The following is a 20873-nucleotide window of genomic DNA, read 5'->3' on the forward strand; positions in this document are numbered from 1 at the left end:
AGTTTTTTGCTTTATATACAACATTGGGATGATCATTTGTATTCATGTATCTTTGTACTCTCCCGTTCTGTTATTTTCACCAAAGATGGTACCATTTTACATTTTCAACATAAAAGTGCTGGTTTCCTCACATACTTGTTTAAAACTAGATTTTATCAATTTTATCAGTCTTTTAGTTTTTGCTGATACGGTGTCTAAATATTATTTCATGGTTGCTTTAATTTGCCTTCCTTTGACTATGACAGAGAAGGAATGTCTTTTCACAAATGAATTAGCCATCAATATTTCCTTCTTGTGGGAATATCCTCCTTTATTCTGTTTGTTAGGATATAGGCTAAGTAGCTAGCACAAGAGACTCAAAAATATAATGGTTCAAATAAGTTTATTTCTTTCCCACATAACAGCTATGTAGTCCCAGCTGGTCTGGTGGTTCTGATCACCATAGTAATTTAGAGACCCAGGTTCTACATTGTCTTGTTCTATCATCCCCTAGTGTTATCCTTACCTGGATTGACAGAAATGGATTACCTTCAATCCATATTCCAGCCTCTGGGAAGGAAGAAAGAACCAGGAAAATATCATCGAAGGAAAGTAATTTACTATTAAACAAGTGAAAAAGAATTTGCGCACATTGCTTTAGGTCACGTTGAAGTTTCACGGCCACACCTAAGTGCAAGAGAAGCTGTAAAATATATTCTCTAGCTGGGTGGCCATGTGTCAGCTAAAAATCTATTACTATGGAAGGAAGAGAGAGTAGATTTCAGGGTTCAACTAGCAGTCTAAAGCAATACTCTTTGCCCACATTTCTAGAGGAGTTTGTTTTCTCCTCTTTTATAGATCTTATACGTGAAAAATTTTTTTTCTCTGCCGCTTGTAAAGATTTTTCTAATATGTTGTTTGTCTTTTAATTTTGCAGGGATTTTTCCCTATACATTTTTAAATGTTTATGTAATCAAATCCAGCAGTGTTAAAAATTTTTTTCTTGGCTTTAGTATTGTGCATAGAAAGTTATTCCTCACAACCAAGCCTGTATGTTCTTTTAGTGTTTTTATCGTTTTTTTATATTCAAATCTTTAGTCCATTTGGAATTTGTTTTGATGTAAGGTATGAAGTATATTTTTCTTAAATAGTATTATATTTTCCTTAAATGGTATTATTTTTCCTAAATGGTGATCCGCTTGTCCCAACATCATTTATTTAATCATAAGTCCTTTCTCCACTGAATTGAAATGAGGAACTTCCATATACTAAATTTTCATTGTGCTTGGATTTGTTTCTGGACTCTCTGTCTCTCTCCCTCTCTCTCTCTCTTTTTTTTTTTTTTTTTTTTTTTTTTTGTGCTATGCGGGCCTCTCACTGTTGTGGCCTCTCCCGTTGCGGAGCACAGGCTCCGGATGCGCAGGCCCAGCAGCCATGGCTCGCGGGCCTAGCCGCTCTGCAGCATGTGGGAACTTCCCGGATCGGGGCACAAACCCGTGTCCGCTGCATCGGCAGGCAGACTCTCAACCACTGTGCCGCCAGGGAAGCCCTCTTTTTTTTTAATAAATTTATTTATTTATTTTTGGCTGTGTCTGGTCTTCGTTGCTGCATGCAGGCTTTCTCTAGCTATGGCCAGTGGGGGCTACTCTTTGTTGTGGTGCGTGGGCTTCAGTAGCTGTGGCACATGGGCTCAGTAGTTGTGGCTCGTGGGCTCTAGAGGGCAGGCTCAGTAGTTGTGGCACATGGGCTTAGTTGCTCCATGGCACATGACATCTTCCTGGACCAGTGCTCAAACCCGTGTCCCCTGCATTGGCAGGCAGATTCTTAACCACTGCGCCACCAGGGAAGTCCCTGGACTCTCTTTTAATCAATTGAATCTTTCCCCATATCAGTACCATGCAGTTTTATTTATTGAATCATCATAATATAGTTTAATATTCCCCCTCACTACTCTTCAGAAAAAAAATTTTTTTCTTATGCATTGTTTCTTTCACATAAGTTTAAGCATTATTTCATCAAGTTAAAAAAATTCTATTCTGCCCGCAGTAACACTGTTTTTAAGTTGATATTAATCCTTAGGCAGTTTACTTTCCCTTTTTGGTAACTTTTATTGATTTATAGTCTACAAATATCTTTAATAAAGTTTTAAAAATGTAATACATAGGAGTGGTACAATATAACAACTTCTTGCTGTTTATACTACTTTTAAAGCTCATTTCCTTAAATATGCTAATAATCTGAGGAAACAGAAAACACCGTACATTGTGTAGCGGTACTTCAGGTTTTGCTATGGTTTTAGTTGATATTCCATGGGAGGCTCTGAGGCATCTTTTGCAAGGGAAATGGCAGGAAATGTGTTTTATGTTGATTGTAAAATTGTTTCAGTTTTTGAGCTTCCTTTAAAAGAAGTTGTATGAGTGGGAGGGTATTGAGGAAATCCTAAGGAGTCTAGAAGGTCTGAAAGAACAGAGAGGTTTTCATGGGAAATGTGTTTCTATTTTAGAGTCATGAAATTTCCAAGTAGTAGATTTTATTGTGTGTGATAAGATAAGAAAGCTCTGTAGGCATAAACTCCCTTGATGTTTCTTGAGAACCTCCCTAAGTATTCCCCACCCCATCCCATCCTCATTAAACTTCTTAAAAGCACAATCATTTTTGTAGCTGTCAAAACATCTTATTGTAACATGGGCTCTTGAATTGAATAGACAAACATCCATGTTATATTAAATGGCAATTACACAGCAGATCAGTGCATTTTGACCACTTTAACACTGGATTTGGAGAACCCAGATTTACTTAACAATTTTTAGGGTAATATTAAGTCAAGAAAATGAAAAACAATATTTCTGAAGTAGTCTCCTAAATGTAATCCAAAAGGGGGATTTTTAAAACATAAATAAGACATAATATGATATAAAATAATACTACTAGAGCTTGATTTGCGCTTATTTCAGTGTTAAACACTTTAAGAATTCATTTTAGGGAAGTATCATAAAATAATGGAAAGAGCACAGGCTTTAGAGTAACCTGTTTTCCAGGTCTAATTCTAACATTTACCAGCTCTATGATTTAGGGCAAATTTAATTATCTTACTGAGCTTTAGTTTCATCTATAAAATGGGAATAATAATTATTCTCTCAATTAATTTGACCATTAGGTGAGTTAACATAAGAAGCATTTTTCATATTACATATAATATACTCAGTAAATGTCATTTCTACTTTAAAAATTATAGTTAATATCACTAAGCCCTTACCATATCCCTAGATAAGTGAGTCATATGGGTATCTCTTAATTCTTTCAACCTTTTGAAATTGGTTTAGTCCCTCTTTACAAATAAAGAAAGGATGAGAGGGATTAACTTACCCACTATCATGTAACTAGTAAGTGGCAGGCTTGAGACCCAAACAAAAACCCACTGTGATACACACTGGCTCTGAACTATAGCAAGAGGGACTAGGTACATATTAGAGACTCAGATCAGAACTTGGAAGTCATTTGGAAGGAAAAATGGAAGAAAGGAAAACATGAATGAAAATTTCAGTAGAAGAAACTGGAAAAAAGCAGTGATGGTGTGCATTTGGTAGATGTAGAAGAAAAGAGTTCAGATAAGGGTGACTAATGAGAGATAGTAAAGCAAAGTGGAACGTGAGTCATTCAGTGGCGAGGTTTCCTTTTGGCACCTGTACACTTGTTTTAAGCACGGAAAGGACAATAGATTGCTGAGGAAACTGTCATAGCATTAATGTATGAGTCTAAGGAGAATTTTTTCCCATTTGGTTTGTTTTCTATTTATTATCTTTTTCCTTTTCAGCATTTCTGGGTTAAGGTATTTCAGATGCTGCTCCCTTATTCTCAGTTGACTCAAATCTAAGGCACATTTTCTGGATTGATATAGAGTCGTTTTTAATCTAACCTTGTTTTTATTAGTCTCCATGAATTGTTTACATCTTTTTTTTTTTTTTTTTTTTTTGCGGTATGCGGGCCTCTCACTGTTGTGGCGTCTCCCGTTGCGGAGCACAGGCTCCGGACGTGCAGACTCAGCGGCCATGGCTCACGGGCCCAGCCGCTCCGCGGCACGTGGGATCCTCCCGGACCGGGGCACAAACCCGCATCCCCTGCATCGGCAGGCGGACTCTCAACCACTGCGCCACGAGGGAAGCCCTGTTTACATCTTTTTTTATGTCAGGATGCTATTCTCTAGTTTGAAATTGAAGTACTGGAAGAAATAGTTATTCTAAATCTGGATGATAAATTGGAGTAATGTTAAAACGTTCCATTTATTAGGTGTAGTATCTCACTGCATGAGATAGCCTTCTCCAAACTTTTTCTACAAATACTACTTTCTCTTTTTTAATCAGAAATATATATATTATATATATGGAATAAATATATATATAAAAGAATAAAATTTATACTGATATGTATAAATGGGTGTACAAGTCTCTCCTCCCTTTCTCTTTTTTTTTTTTTTTTTTTTTGGTGGTACGCGGGCCTCTCACTGTTGTGGCCTCTCCCGTTGCGGAGCACAGGCTCCGGACGCGCAGGCTCAGCGGCCATGGCTCACGGGCCCAGCCACTCCGCGGCATGTGGGATCTTCCCGGACCGGGGCACGAACCCGTGTCCCCTGCATCGGCAGGCGGACTCTCAACCACTGTGCCACCAGGGAAGCCCCCTTTCTCTTTTATGAGGAAAGAGTTTGTTTGTTTGCTTGTTTACATAGTTACCATTATTTATTTTCATTGTGAGAACCTTTAAAATTTACATTCTAGTAACTTTCACATATCAGTACAGTATTGTTAGCTATAGTTATCATACTGTACCTTAGACCCCAAATCTTACTCATCTTTTTTTTTTAACTGAAGTAGGTCAATTGACCTATGACACTATGTTAGTTTCAGGTGCACAATATAGTGTTTAAATATTTCTGTATGTTACAAAATGATCACCAGGATAAGTCTATAGTTACCATCTGTCATCTTACAAAGTTATTACAGTATTATTCCCCATGCTTTACACTTCATCCTTGTGACTCATTTATTTTGTAACTGGAAGTTTGTACCCTTTATCTCCCTTTGAGGAAAACTTTTTAAAGCAGATAAGGTCTTTCTCCTGATGGAACTCACAATTTAGAGTCTAATATTACAGTAAGTGCCATAGTAAGAGCAGGAAAACAAGTAAGGAAACATTGAATTCTGTGGCATAGAGGACAGAGATCCAATTAAGTTACAGAGACACATCTGAGCTGATCCTTGAAGGGTTGGTGACAGAACTAGGAAGGGCATTCTGCACAGAGGAACAGCCTGAAGAAGGCACAGAGTACCCCAGGTTATTCAGTGAGTTGCAGCCTAAACAGGAATGGATCCTCTAGAAAGTCTCACTATGGCTACTGGAGACAAATATGAATCAGGGTGATTGTTTCTAAAAGAGGAGTTGCGGGGTTTCCCTGGTGGTGCAGTGGTTAAGAATCCACCTGCCAATGCAGGAGACACGGGTTCGAGCCCTGGTCCGGGAAGATCCCACATGCCACAGAGCAACTAAGCCCGTGTGCCACAACTACTGAAGCCCATGTGCCACAACTACTGAAACCTGTGCACCTAGAGCCCATACTCCACAAGAGAAGCCACCACAATGAGAAGCCCACACACCGCGATGAAGAGTAGCCACTGCTCACCACAACGAGAGAAAGTCCGCATGCAGCAACAAAGACCCAATGCAGCCATAAATAAATAAATAAATAAATAAATAAATATTTTTTTAAAAAAAAAAGAGGAGTTGCGGTTTTAACTTGTAGCTAGTAGGCCAGGCGTCACTATAATGTTAAGAAGGAAGACCTTGAAAAAAAAAATTCTGCAGAATGAAAACAAGGTTGAAGTCCAACGAGGGGAAAAAGCTAAATTATGCCCCTGAAACTCTCCACCTTTTAGGAAACCTACTCTAGGGATCTCCACATGATGGAAATTGCTTTCATTCCAGAGCTCACACCACTTGCTTATTTCTTTCTGGCTGCTTTTCCCTTAATTTTTTACTGCTTTGTTATGCAGTTCTCCAGTGATCCTTTTAGTAATAGATTGCATTTATTGAACTTGTACCATGTGCCAAGACACTCTTCCATGCTCTCTATGTATTCTGTTTCATTCAATAGCTTTCTTTTCTCTTCTCTTCATGATTTTACTTAATGCTCTTACTGACTTCCTTATATGTTACTAAATCAAAATGGTCACACAGCCACCCCCAGCTGCAGGGGAAGCTAGAAAACTGTGTATTTAGCTTTTTCAGCCTGTATAGTAGAGGCCACAAAAAAGGAACACTTGGGAATGGGTATGTCTGCTACATAAACCCTTTTCTTACTGCCCTACCTTGGTTATTTCTTTCATTTCTCTTTCTTCTTTCTTATCAATCCAACTCTTTTTCTGTAAAGAAAATCCCTGTAAAAAAAATTTCTGTAAAATTTTTGTAAAATTTTCTGTAAAAATTTTACAAAAAAAAAATTTCTGTAAAATTTTCTGTAAAAAAAAATTCCTTAAAGATTCTTCACTGTTATATTTGATATATTTATATATGTTGAAATTTCATGAAAGGATAAATTACAGATTAAATTTTCAATTTTGATTTGAATAGACTAACAGTTATCAAATTTTAGCCTTATAAAAGCAATTCTACAGAGGAAATGTTTACAGTATGCCTTAGGACGATCGATTGTACAGTAGTATTCAGCATAAACATCATATGCCAAAGAAGTATAATCTTTTATTGTACATTTCCTTTGTTAATATTTTAAGATGTTAATATTATGGGTCAGGTGGGAGTTGTTGTTTATTTTACCTAAACTGAAGCTTTTAGTTACAGTAAGTTGTTTTCCAAATTTATAAAGCAGTAGAATCATTTGATATATAAACAGTTGGAATGCTTTATTCATTCAGTAAATATTTATTAAGTACCTGTTATGTACTTGTAGGTATTGAAAAATGAAAGAGTTAGTAGGGAATGATATTTGAGAACAGACTGCCTATGTTCATGAAAATAAAAGCCTTAATAAACAATAATCGAATATACATAGATAGGTGTGGGGATGGGTGGGTGAGTGGGTAGCCAGATGGATGGATGGACAGACAGAGACAAATTGACACCTACTAAAAGTAAGATTAGTGTTGGGAATTCCCTGGTGGTCCAGTGGTTAGCACTTGGTTCTTTCACTGCCATGGGGCCATGTTCGATCCCTGGTTGGGGAACTAAGATCCCACAAGTCACTTGGCCAAAAAAAAAAAAAAAGATTAGTGTTATGATTAGTGGTATTTCAATACTGTGTTGTCTAAAGTATGTTAACTTTTTAAAAATTAAGGTTGACAGATTTGCAATGGAATTGGAACACAGTCGGGATCTGAACAATACCATAGTACATATTGACATGGATGCTTTCTATGCAGCTGTAGAAATGAGGGACAATCCAGAACTGAAGGATAAACCCATTGCTGTAGGATCAGTGAGTATGTTGGTAAGTAGATAAAGATCAAAGACAAATAGGAAGTTCATGACATATTCATATTCAAGTAATCCTTACTGGTTCACGAAGGGGAAAGACTATTGAGTTCCACCAGTTCTATCAGAGTATTTATATGTGTTCAATTACTGAATCCTTTCAACATCAGTTGAGGTACAAATTTTTATTTCCATTTGACAGATAAGAAAACAAACTCAGAGAGGGGTTTAATAATGTCCCCAAATTTATAAACCTGGTAAATGGTAGAGTGGCATTGTATCTTTCTGCTGCAAATTATATTTTTCTTAAGTAACTGTTCTAGTTAAAGAGAACTGAAAAAGAAAGAAGAGGAAATGTTATTCTAAAGCAGAGTTTTGCAAACAATGGCCTACAGGCCAAATCCAGCCTGCTGCCTTACTTTGTAAATAAAATTTTATTGAACACAACATTATAAATCAACTATACTCCAATAAAAATTTAAAAAATTTTATTGGAATACTGTCACACCCATTCATTTATTATTGTTTCATTAAAAGAGCAGAGTTTAGTAATTGCAACAGAGGCCATATGATCTGCAAAGCCTAAAGTATTTGAACCTTTACAGAAAAAGTTTGCCAGCACCAGTTTTGGAGTAACATGTTTCATTAATGTAAGTACTGTAATTAAGTGGTTTTTTCCATGACTTGAAACCTTTGCACTTCTGTGACTATGTTGCTTTTCCTATTGCCACCCTCACCGTAGAAGGTAAAGGTGACCAGGATAGCTGTGTGTAGCTAAAGATGTGTTGGGAATTAGAAACAGCAACTGGAGTATATGGGTTTTGGTATTAAAAAAATACAAAAGAAATAAGGAAGGTTCTTTCCTGTTCTACTCCTTTCAATGCCTTAGATAACTATTAACCTGATTCCCGAGTTATTTTATTATAAAACTGTAATCTGTTCATTATCTCTGTTCCCACAAGTATGCAGGCAACTAACAATCCTGGTTCCAAAGCAGTGTTTGTAGGAAAGGATACTCTCCTCTCCTACAAATCATCAACTAATATTTGAAAAAAATATATTTAATTTTATTAAGAATATATATCACCATATATTTATGTGAAATTATGTATATGAACCCCTTCAGTACTTACTGGACACCCATTTATGCTCATGATTCTGTAATTTGTTTGGCCTGAGGCGACCCAGGACTGGAGCCTACAGGCTCTTTGGTGGGGCTAATGGCGGACTCTGGGAGGGCTCACGCCAAGGAGTACTTCCCAGAACTTCTTCTGCCAGTGCCCTTGTCCCCACAGTGAGCCACAGCCACCCCCTGCCTCTGCAGGAGACCCTCCAACACTAGCAGGTAGGTCTGGTTCAGTCTCCTATGGGGTCACTGCTCTTTCCCCCTGCGTCCTGATGCGCACACTACTTCGTGTGTACCCTCCAAGAGTAGAGTCTCTGTTTCCCCTGGTCCCGTAGAAGTCCTGCAGTCAAATCCCGATATCCTTCGAATTCCTCCTTGCGTTGCTGGCCGCCCCCGCAGTTGGGAAGCCTGATGTGGGGCTCAGAAGCTTCGCTCCAGTGGGTGGACTTCTGTGGTATAATTGTTCTCCAGTTTGTGAGTCACCCACCCAGCGGTTATGGGATTTGATTTTATTGTAATTGCGCCCCTCCTACTGTCTCATTGCAGCTTCTCCTTTGTCTTTGGATGTGGGGTACCTTTTTTGGTGAGTTCCAGTGTCTTCCTGTTGATGGTTGTTCAGCAGTTAGTTGTGATTCCGGTGCTCTTGCAATAAGGAGTGAGCGCATGTCCTTCTACTCCACCATCTTGAACCAAGCTCTCCAGAAGCTGCAGACTTTTTAATGCCTAGGTTTCAGGACTTGCATAATGTCACTCCCTCACATTCTTTTGGTCAAAACAAGTCACAACCAAGTCTCTTGGTATGAGGAACCAGAACCCACCTTTTGACAGGAGGAACTGTAAAAGGTTGTGGCTGTGATTCATAATCCCCCACAAACCTAAAAGTTAAAGGAAGTGACATCTAAAGTTGTGTTTGTACTCTACTGTAGATCTAGCTTTTATATCAGTTCCATTAGATTTATTTATATTTAAAGCATTGGTTTGTCCTTCAAGTGCTGTCTGCACTTTCTAGTCCAGAATATTGACCAAGGATTAGCATAGTTTTGAATACTATCAAGATTTCTTAAACACCATTTGAAAACCATTAATGGCAAATTTATATTATCATTCTGAAATAATGCTTTCATTTGGTAGGTTTTGTTTGCTTTCTTTGAATTTTCAGTTGAGATTCCAAAGATTCCATTTGTGATTAGTTTTTTTTAAATGGTACTATGGCCTGCCACATTAATCTGGATTGTTGTCAGGTATCTTCATCAACAGGATTTAATAAGTAATGTTCTTTTTACTCTCGATGACAAAATTTTGGCTCCCTGTCCACCAATGCCGAAGAAAAAATACGGAGACAGGGTTTGGAGGAAGTAGAAAAGGGTAGCTTTATTCCTTTTGCCAGGCAAAGGGGGTAACAGCAGGGTAGCACCTCAAGAGCTGTGCCCCTTCCCTGGGTAATAGGGGAAGTTTGTATAGCCTGGGGCTTGTGGTCTAGGGTAGGTGATATGGCTCAAAGTAATGAAGGTCTTGCATTTCTTTTCTTCTGCAAATTCATGGCCAAAGCTGGCATCAGGAGGCTCAGCAACTGGGTCTGGTGACAGTGATTATCGGCCCGTGACCTTCTTTCTGAAATGAAGAGTGCTACAAGGGAGTGTAGAGGGAGAAGTGCCAGGTGCAAAGGGTCATTTGTATGGAGTCAGAGAGTAATCAGCTTTGTGAAGGACAAGTCTAGCTACAAGTGTTTGTTAGTAGTAACAGCTAAAGAATAACCAAGATTGCTTAACTCTTTCAGTCCTGTTTATGTTGTTTCCCCAGCCTATTCATTGATTCCTTATTTTCCTTGTTTATCAAAAAACAAAAGTCTCATTTCTATTTTTGCTGCAACACTCTCATAATTGTTTAGTACCATCTCGTAGTCAAAATGTTTTCACCAAAAAAGATATTCAAGCATTAAGAAATAAAGCTTAATTTTTAAAGTTCTTTTATGCTTTAATCACTTGTTTGAGAGTTGATTTAACTGACCATATATTAGAACTTTGTTTTGTTTTTTTTCTAGATCAAAAATTTACAAAATTCCAAATCCATACTATTATACTATACCATTACTTTGCATACTATTACTTTTTGTAACTTCTATACTATTTGTACTATATTGCTTTATAACTATTACTTGACTACTACTATGTTATTACTTTAATGTAACATCACCCACTATCATCTAAACTTTTATATATACTATATTACAGGTATGCATTAAATCCAATGAAGTTTAGTTACTGGAAATGTAAGAGAACCTTTTTATTAGCACGGTCTTGCTTATTACCTCACGTCACGTTATAAATATGGTACAGCAGTGGGAGAGGGTCATGGTGTTATACCATAACAGGATAAAATCAAAGCTTGATTTGAGACAGTGGCCTATAAAAGAAATGTCCTTGAATTGAAAATGCACATCAGTAATGTTTCTTTTGAAAGCATGGATCAATATGTCCATTTAGGTTTGAATATTTTTCCCCATGTGGTCCATTTTCTTTCAGACCACTTCGAATTACCACGCAAGGAGATTTGGTGTTCGTGCAGCCATGCCAGGATTCATTGCAAAAAGACTCTGCCCACAACTTATTATAGTGCCCCCAAACTTTGACAAATACCGAGCTGTGAGTAGAGAGGTAAGTCTGATGTCTCACCCCTACTTATAGCCTTCTGCTGATTTCCTGTCATCTACAGAGTCAAGTCCAAATGCTGTAGCACATCAGAATTTAGCCTTAGCTTATCCCTTTAAGTCTCCCTTCTACCACTTCCTCAGCTTATATGTCAAATACTGAGCTGCATGTGTGTCCAGAATACACTCTTCTATTTCCCAGTTCTTTGCTTTTCCATGTGTTTTTCTGTCTGCATAGAAAACTCTGATCTCCCCAGAAAACTCTGAATTGCCTTAATTATAACCTAAATTAACTTTAGCTATTTTTCTGTTAATGTGCAATGTACATTTCTTCTAGAATCACCTTATATTTATAATCTACAGAATTAATTCCAAGTCATTAATTCCAAGCTCTTTTCTGAATAAATTTTTTATCAATGTTTTTAAACAGTAACAAAATTAACTTATTTTGATTAGCTGCTCTCCTTGCCCCATAATCTAGGGAAGGTGCTTATGAGCATTTAATATCCAGAGGGTGTAATCAAAGAAAAAGGGGAATAATCTATTGCTTTGAAAAGGTTCTCTGAAAAATAAAGATTTGATGATTCACTAAAATTGCCTAAACTGTCATATATGAAAAACTGCCCTTTTCTCTAATTGTGGTAACAACTGGACTATCATGGCACTGCTAAAACTTCAGTCATAAATTGAAATTTTAGTATACGACCTCAAACATTTTTAGACTACTGTGGCAAAATGCAGTGTGTTAAAGCCTACTGTCTGAATTGAAACACTTAAAAACTCTGGCCTCCCACTTACTACCATTTAGTCTCGTAAATTGTCTTTAGATTCACTCTTCTTATTTGTATTCCACCTCATTTCCCCTAGCAGTGAAACCTCCCCCAAATCAAAATGATACTCCACTTCCAGTTTTTTTAAAGTTTTAAAAAATTCTTTGAAAAACAGCCTGTGGAAGCAAGTGCTTTTGTGCCTACATCTGCAGAGGTGGTGGGGAAGGGGAAGCAGGTTCACACAGGTTACTGCTTATCTGTTTTACTGTATTCTTAAGTAGAGATAAAATGCCAACCATAAATATTATAAGCTTTTAATAAGTTTGAAAATCCTCCAAAGACTTTGTAAGAATTTTTTTAACTTCTACTTTAACTCAGTAAAACTTCTGACAGTACAACAATGAGAACTAAATTGCTTTTAGTTCTCTTTAGTTATTTACATAAGATGGAGAAATCTTTCTTCAAATTCAATCAGGATCTAACTAGTTTATTTGCAGATGACAAATGGATTCTTATCTGTAAATGAACTACAGTGCAAAGTCACTGATTATAAATGCATTAATATTTATGGCTTGGTTTAAACGTGTAAGAAAAAGCCATTTTCGTTTTATCCAAAAAGAATGGAATAGCTTTAACTGCTCTCCAAGCCTAAGTGCTTGATTTTTACTGGAGTCTGTCTATTTTTGTTCTTAAAGCAGTATCCTGTGTAAAGGAAGTTAGTGAGTGTTCATTGTCTCCAGAGAGTACTTCTCATTCAGAATAATCTTAGTTGGCTGCCAACTACAGACGTTCCAGAGTTTCATTTTCACTAGAAAGATTCCATTTGAGCACATTGTAGAACTGGTTTCTTCTACAAGAACAAAGCTAATTAAGGTACTCTCTGAGTAAAGCTTGGCCAAGTTTTATGCCACCATTTTCTAAAATTACCTTTGACTCAGCTGTTCATAATTATATTAAGCTAAATCGCTTTCTTTTTATAAAGCATCAAAAAAATTTTTCTCATGATAAGGCAGACAGCTTTTAAACACTAGGTGAAACATAACATAATTCAGCAAGTATGTTTTTCTAATATACATATTATTTTGGCAACCAGTTCCTCTCACTTCAGCTAATACTTAAGTGGTTAAAAAAAACTTTCATATAATAAAACTATCTTATATAAAAGCCATTTCTGGAATCATGCAGAGATTCTGATCTCTTTACATATTTCTTTTATCCCAAGATGCAACTCCAGACTTTTCCCCATCATTTAATATAGACACAGACTTACACTACAGATTTTGTCATCTTTTCCATTCTAAATCCTGATTTTTGTTTTCTGAATGGATACATGCATTAGTGTGTGTACTGAGTGGAGTTTTATGGACATATTATAATTAATTGGAGTAGAACTACTTTCTAAAGCAACATAATACCTTCATGTAAGAGTATTCCTTTTTAAAATGAACAAAAACGGGCCTTTCTCACCTTCTGAAATGACCCACGCTCTGTCTGTGGAGTGTGTTTCTCCCAAGGCCGCTCGCACCTTCTGAAATGGCCCGCGCTCTGGCTGTGGAGTGTGTCTCTCTCTAAACAAGTTGACTTGGGGACTTCCCTAGTGGCGCAGTGGTTAAGAATCTGCCTGCCAGTGCAGGGGACATGGGTTTAATCCCTGGTCTGGGAAGATCCCACGTGCTGCGGAGCAACTAAGCCCATGAGCCACAACTACTGAGCCTGTGCTCTAGACCCAACGAGCCACAACTATTGAGCCCATGCGCCACAGCTACTGAAGCCTGCAAGCCTAGAGCCCGTGCTCTGCAAGAAGAGAAGCCACCGCAATGAGAAGCCTGCACACCACAACGAAGAGTAGCCCCCGCTCACCACGACTGGAGAAAGCCCGCGCCCAGCAACGAAGACCCAACGCAGTCCAAAAATAAATAAATAAGTAAATAAAATTTAAAAATAACTAACTAAATAAATAAATCCACTTCTTACCTAAGAAAAAGAAGAACAAAAACAATAGTAAAAGGTAAAGGAGAGCAGGATCCTATTGTTCCCACTTCCGCTTTTGACTTGCCACCTAAAATTATGTTGCTTCACCATTTTTTCTGGGCCTATCAGAATGATGTTGTTGTTTATTTGAATCACTTATTATATATAGATATAGGTGGCTAAATAGAGATTGAATCAAATGAAGCTATTTCATGGTCTTCTGCCTTTGTGATCTACTTTAATACAAAAGAGAATTTGGACAAACTTGCCCTAGCAGTAAATTATTTATTCTCTAAATCCATGAGCTATTGATTATAGAATCCTTACTATAGTTGCAAAGTAAGAATATTAATGTTTCTTATCAGCTGTATGTGGCACGTTTTACTTTGGCAGCAAAATTAAACCATCTTGTTCCTTTCGAAGGTTAAGGAAATACTTGCTGATTATGATCCCAATTTTATGGCCATGAGTCTTGATGAAGCCTACGTGAATATAACAAAGCATTTAGAGGAAAGACAAAATTGGCCTGAGGACAAAAGGAAGTATTTCATCAAAACAGGGAACTCTCTAGAAAATGGTAAGCAATTTATTAGAATGCTCAGACTAAAAACAAACAAAAAATCCTTTGAATTAACCAGTTAACTCATTAGGATGTATAGGTGCAGGACTAAATATAGCTTTATTATGAAAAAGTATTAAAAATTAAAAATCAGGGAATTCCCTGGTGGTCCAGTGGTTAGGACTCCATGCTTTCCACTGCAGGGGGCATGGATTTGATCCCTGGTTGGGGAACTAAGATCCCACAAGCTGCACGGCACAACCAAGTGGGTTTTCTGAGATAAATGTGTGGAATGCCACTTTTAAATCAAATGAGATTGTTAAATCTCTAGACTTTAAGAGTGTGCAGAGTCCCTAAACAAAGTAATTTCATAGCAGTTTTTTCCGTAAGATATAACTAACCAGGGGTTGGATTGCCTTGAATCTGAGGAGGTTCTTTGTTTATAGTGGCCTTTTTATGTAGCTGTTAATAGAAAATAGATTCTTTTTTAATTAGCCTTGAACATATCAAAATATTGGGTGGGTTTTTTTTCTTTATTTCCCAAATTTTCTATAATCTGTTTATACAGTGATTGCTGCTCTTAACCTTGCCGAAATTAATGACTCCCCAACTCCCTTCTTGGCCTTAGATCTTATTTTGATTCTTTTTATATATAATGAAACAAGTTTATGACCCCAAGGTTTTTTTCAAATGAGCCCCTTATTACCTACCCAAAACAATGCCAAAAATCATGCAGATAATACATGTACTGCTTTCAGTCCTCTGTCAGAGGTGTGATTACTTCAAATGCCAGCACTGCCCTGGACCCCTGAGCAAAGTTCACCTGGATGAAAAGGTAGAAATAGAGGGTTTGCTCAAAACCCATAGCCATGTTTCATGTGTACAACTCATTAACTGCTTCAGAGGGGACAGGCTGCGGTGGGGAAGCTCTTTGTAACTTTCCCTGAAGCAAAAATGGTAGATCCTCAATGCCATAAAATTCTAACTTTACCATTGTTTGGGGCTCACATCTTTGGAGCAAATTTAGTATGGACATTGAATCATGATTTTATTACCTTACTTAGAGCTCTAATGGAGTAGGTCTCTCTCTTTAAGAGAAACGTTAAACAATAAACAAACATAATTTCTGGACACAGGGGCTTGGAGCAAAAGGTTTTTTGCTCTTAGTATAACTTTATTGTTTGAGGAAGTGACACACAAAGTCTAATGTCACTTTGCTTAAAATCTTACTTTGTTAGTTCCTTACTTTTCACAGGAGAAAGGAGGGGAGCCATTAAATAGTTATGTCAAAGCATCCCCTGAGGGTGTCCTATATATAATAACTACTTTCACAATATGTTATAAAAAATTATATTGGGACTAAGGTAAATGTTTTCATTCTCTACTAATGTTCTTTTCATTTACTATATGTCCACACTTATTATGAGGATGTGAATTTTTAATATCGTTGCTTTCAACATATTTATGTACTTTCCTCTTCATGTATTTCATATTCTTAAGCAATTTAAATAGTTTCACTTTTTTTTTTTCATATATAAGTCCCTGTCGGCTGGACTTTCAGGCATGTCTGATTTCACATTATGCCCAGAGAAGCTGTCAACAGTGAGTTGGAGTCATGGCAGGTGGTTGATATACCTTCCTCTAAAGTCCAAGGGATTTTTCTGCTGTTTGCCCCTTTTCTAAAAGGCACAGTCTGTAAAGAAATAAAATAATAATTATTATTATTTTATGTTTATTCTCTCATAAATCTAGATGGTGCCAGGCAATGTAAAAAACTAAAATACTGTACTGTATACTTTTTAGCACTTGCCGTCCAGATGGGATCTTAATCCTACTGTTTCAAATTATAAGAAACCTTACTTTAATATGCTGATCACCTCAGTTATGAGGCTTATAAAGATAATTCTTTCAGAAAGCAAATAAGAAACCACTTCAGCGGTTGGTTGCATAGCCAGGCCTCGCAGAGAAGTAGAGAGATTGAAACGATAACTACACCATTCAGCAGCGGCTCTAAACAATGAACCTGAAAACAGCATGCTTTGCTTTCTGCTGTAGTGTCCTGCTATCAGTGACTCACCTGAGGGCAGTGTGATAGAAGCATGAGGTACAAAACATGGCATAAGGAGCTGCAGAAGGAGGTTGTGAACGTGCCTTACGTGGCCTGCAGGTTTTCCGTAGCTCTTTACCTTGACTTTCACACATCTAGTTGGGAAAAAGAGGGTCCAGGTAAATACCATTTCAGCTGTGCCTTAGTCTTAATCCCCCTGAATTGCTCTGCATTTTAAAACCAGATAATGGAAAATGAAAGGAACTAAAGTACATAAATAACGGCTAGTGTAAGTTTGAAAATAAGGCTTGTTTTGTATATGGCCTGGGAATTCAGATTTGGAAAATACCTGTCTGTAACTTAATTCATATTACATACTTAAAAATTTGAAACTAATTAGGTGTCTGTCATTTTATTTATATTATCTTTATAAAATCTCTTGAAAAGGCCATCTTCATTTTTTAAGTATATGTGTCTTGAAACTAGAAATTTAATTTTTGCATCTGTATTTACCTTAATTTGGAAAACATTTATATGTAATAAAATTATGAAATGGATGAAAAAGCTCTGTTGTTAATCTTAGTTTTTATCAATTTTACACTTCAACTGATTTCTCCTCCATTAAGCCTGGAAAGTAAAGTCTTCAATAGATTTGTTCATAAGGACATTTTTAGTATCTGTATAGATTTAAGTGTATTTCACAGTTCATTTATGAAAAATGCAACTAAAATGAGATAATAACCAGATTAGTTTTTTTACTTTACTTTTTAATATTAATATTAGTTTACTGCCTTTTGATAATAACGAAGGCTTCTCGCTCTTAAACTTGGACCATGGTTAATCTGATTAGACCTTAAGAATTTATATATTTAAAGAAATAATTTCTATTGATATCAGATGTGCTCTTAGTAAAAGTGATACTTTATAAACAAACAAGTCAAAATTAAAATCAGCATTTGAAAGAAGAAAATTCAGATTATTTAACATTTGAAAAGTTCTTCCATGAATGAAAAAATTTTTTAGGCTTTTTTCCCCCTCCAAAAGCAAAATTTATCTTTCAGGCATAATTGCTCTATGTTGCTTAACACCTTTTTCCTTATTCCTAAATTCTAATTTAAGAAGGTTCTTTTTTTCCTCTAGAGATGAGTAAAGGAAAAAAACCTTTCATCTTTTTGAGAAAAAAGTACTGTGAATCTAATTCCAATTCTGGGTTTCAATTAATTTCAGTACAAAAATTAGTGAGATTTACATAAGATATTTCGTTTTAAAATGTATACAATGGAAATGGATAATATTTCTTTTAAGAAAAACTTAGAATCAGTGTTTTCTTTGGTAAACAGTTAAAAATATAAATGCTAACATTTCTGACCTTGGTTCTTAGAAAGCAAACTAAACTAGATTTGTTTTGTCTTTAGAAAGACTGTAGGGAAACCTAATTTATGAAGTATGTACTTTTTAAAATGAAGATGAATTACTGTTGCTGTTTATAATTTAGATAAACCAGGAAAGGAAGTTAATAAACTGCATGAACAGGAACGATCCATCTCTCCTCTACTTTTTGAAGATAGTCCTCCTGATTTGCAGTCCCCAGGAAATCCTTTCCAAGTGAACTTTGAAGAACTGAATAATCTTCAAATACTCCAAAACTCAATTGTTTTTGGAACATCAGCTGAGGAAGTGGTAAAGGAAATTCGTTTCAGAATCGAGCAAAAAACTACACTGACAGCCAGTGCAGGTACTTAAAAGGATATTGATGGTTCCAATAGTTATAATTTTCAGACTAGCTAACATAGTGTAATATTAGTAGTTTCTCACTATAAAGTGTAGAATAACATTTTACTTAGCTGTTTTTTTATTAACTTCTGACAATATACCTATTCAGAATACTGTGAACCTATAGGTAAATTGGAATTAAGCACAAAAACCCATGTGTCCAAAGCAAAAACTTATCATAAAGCTCATGTAGCTATCTTTTTTGAAACACAAAATATATTTTAATTGGTTTTGGACATAATACTTTGTTTTCCCTTTGAAGACTTACAGTACAAGAGAGACCACAGATGTCCACACAAAATATGGATGAGACAGGAAAAAACACCAACTAGCAACATAGCAATCTAGGATCATCTGGTGAAGGGAAAAAGAGCTTTACATATGCCAATAACTCATGAGGGTATCACTGTGTCTTAGCATAGAAACTGATATTCATGAGAACCCTAGATTATCTTGAGAAAGCTATATTATGATTGGGTTAGTCTTTTCTTCCTATGCCAAAGCATGAGAATAAGTAATAAATTTTAGAAAAATGTATATAAAAATTGAACTATTTGATGATCATAGTTGAATATACCTATTTCAAGTTATCTTAATCATTAAGACACCTAGAAATTATAAAACACCTCTCTGAAAAGGGGTAATTTGCTTTGTGAGTAGCATAAAAAGGATACATGCATTTCATTATCATTGTTTTAAATATACTGGAAACAGAATCTTTGATTTTTTTTTTTCTTTATGTGGATAATCTATACAGGAGACCTTTTCAAAGAGTAAACATCCATCCTAAATTATATTCTCCATCTTTTCTGTAAGACAGCCCTGTATTCCTACTAAATATAGTAAGTAAACTAATAATATCACTTAAACTCAGAAATTACTCTTAGACTTTAAAATACCATGGAGATTTAAATATTCCTCATTTCTGCTGCCACAATAACTAATACAATTCCTTTTCCTAAAACCATAGCAAGCCCTGGGAAGATAGATAGTAATCAAATGTTATTTTTAAAGTAGCATTCCACATTTCAGATTTTTGCATTTAATATTTTTTCTGTGTTGTTATCCCATATTTTAAAATCATGCATATCATGTTCTTTGAGTCATCAGAGTGTTCTTCTTTTAAGGCATTGCACCAAATACAATGTTAGCGAAAGTATGCAGTGATAAGAATAAACCAAATGGACAATACCAAATTCTCCCTAATAGACAAGCTGTGATGGACTTCATCAAGGACTTACCCATTAGAAAGGTGAAATTTTATGCAAAATTTGTCATCTATATATATATATACTCGGTGTTCTGAAGAAATACTATTTAGGATGATAGTAATCATTCTTTCAGAAACTTTTTAAAATGATAGCTAACAAGCAAGAATGATAATGGATGATTTAATTAGGACTTGAAGAAATCTTTCTATGAAATCCTAAAAGTGAGGTTTAGGAAGCTTGTCTGTTGAAAAGTTTGTTGAAAAGATTTAGAATTTTAATTGTTTTTGACCAGAAAAAAAAAACCCAAATACTTTACCATCTTTAAAATGGTAAAATGATTCCTCAGGGATTATAGAAAGGGTATATTTTATTATTTTTTACAGCTTCTAGATTATTCTGTATATATATGCTTTTTAAAAAATAATAATTGTACTATATACTATTTGACGTTCTAGGGCCTGCTTTCCTGACTCAGCATAATGTGTATTAGTGAATCTAAATAAACATTTTCAACGCTCAGAAGAAAGTCTATATCAAAATATATAATGTATAATGACTACTGAATAGCTTAGTATATATAAAATATAGCTATAAAGCAGTGTTTTCCAATGTATTTTTAAGGTATGAATGGGTGTTCTGTTAAAAAACGTTCTGGGGTCAAAGAACTTTGGAATGTACCACCCTTGGTGGGTCACAAGAGATATTAATTTATTGAAGATTCATAATTCTTACAGTAAAAAAGTTCATTTAAAGTTTGTTTATCCTAGAAACAGACTGATTGTTACAGAGAACAAACTGGTGGTTTCCAGAGGGGAAGGGGTGGGGAGTTGGGCAAAATAGGTAAAGAAGATTAAGAGGTACAAACTTGGAGTCATAAAAAAAAAGTCATGGGATGTAATGTGCAGTATAGAGACTATAGTCAGTAATATTATAATAACTTTGTATGGTGACAGATGATTACTAGACTTATTGTGGTAATTGATTCATAACGTATATAAATGTTGAATCACTGTGTTGTACACCTGAAACTAATATAATGTACATCAACTATACTTCAGTTTTAAAAAATTAAAAGGGAATAAAAAGTTGTTTATCCTACCATTCCCCAAGTTTATATGACCGCAGAACTCTTTTTTAAATGCTTTTTAAAAATTCCATGGAATTTAAAATTTTTAATTTTCATGGAACACTAGTTTAGGAAACATAGCCAAAAAGTAAGTAAAGCCGTTCTCTTGTGTGACTTTTGAAACTAGGCACATTATTTATACCTTTTATTAGTTATAAAATATATGATGAGATTATAATATCACT

General features: G+C 35.7%; 1 protein-coding gene across 2 annotated transcripts in view; it reads left to right on the forward strand.

The window, feature by feature from the left end:
* The window catches only part of POLK (DNA polymerase kappa), a 62216-nt gene that overhangs the window by 27911 nt on the left and 13432 nt on the right, over positions 1–20873 (forward strand). For both annotated transcript variants that reach the window (XM_079916449.1, XM_079916448.1), the window contains 5 exons: positions 7322–7474; positions 11107–11238; positions 14396–14549; positions 18074–18313; positions 19479–19603. In XM_079916449.1, the coding sequence (XP_079772575.1) occupies positions 7322–7474; positions 11107–11238; positions 14396–14549; positions 18074–18313; positions 19479–19603 (804 nt within the window). The remainder of the gene's footprint in view (positions 1–7321; positions 7475–11106; positions 11239–14395; positions 14550–18073; positions 18314–19478; positions 19604–20873) is intronic.

The sequence above is a fragment of the Stenella coeruleoalba genome (genome assembly GCF_951394435.1).
Source record: "Stenella coeruleoalba genome assembly, chromosome: 3".
Classification (NCBI taxonomy): domain Eukaryota; kingdom Metazoa; phylum Chordata; class Mammalia; order Artiodactyla; family Delphinidae; genus Stenella; species Stenella coeruleoalba.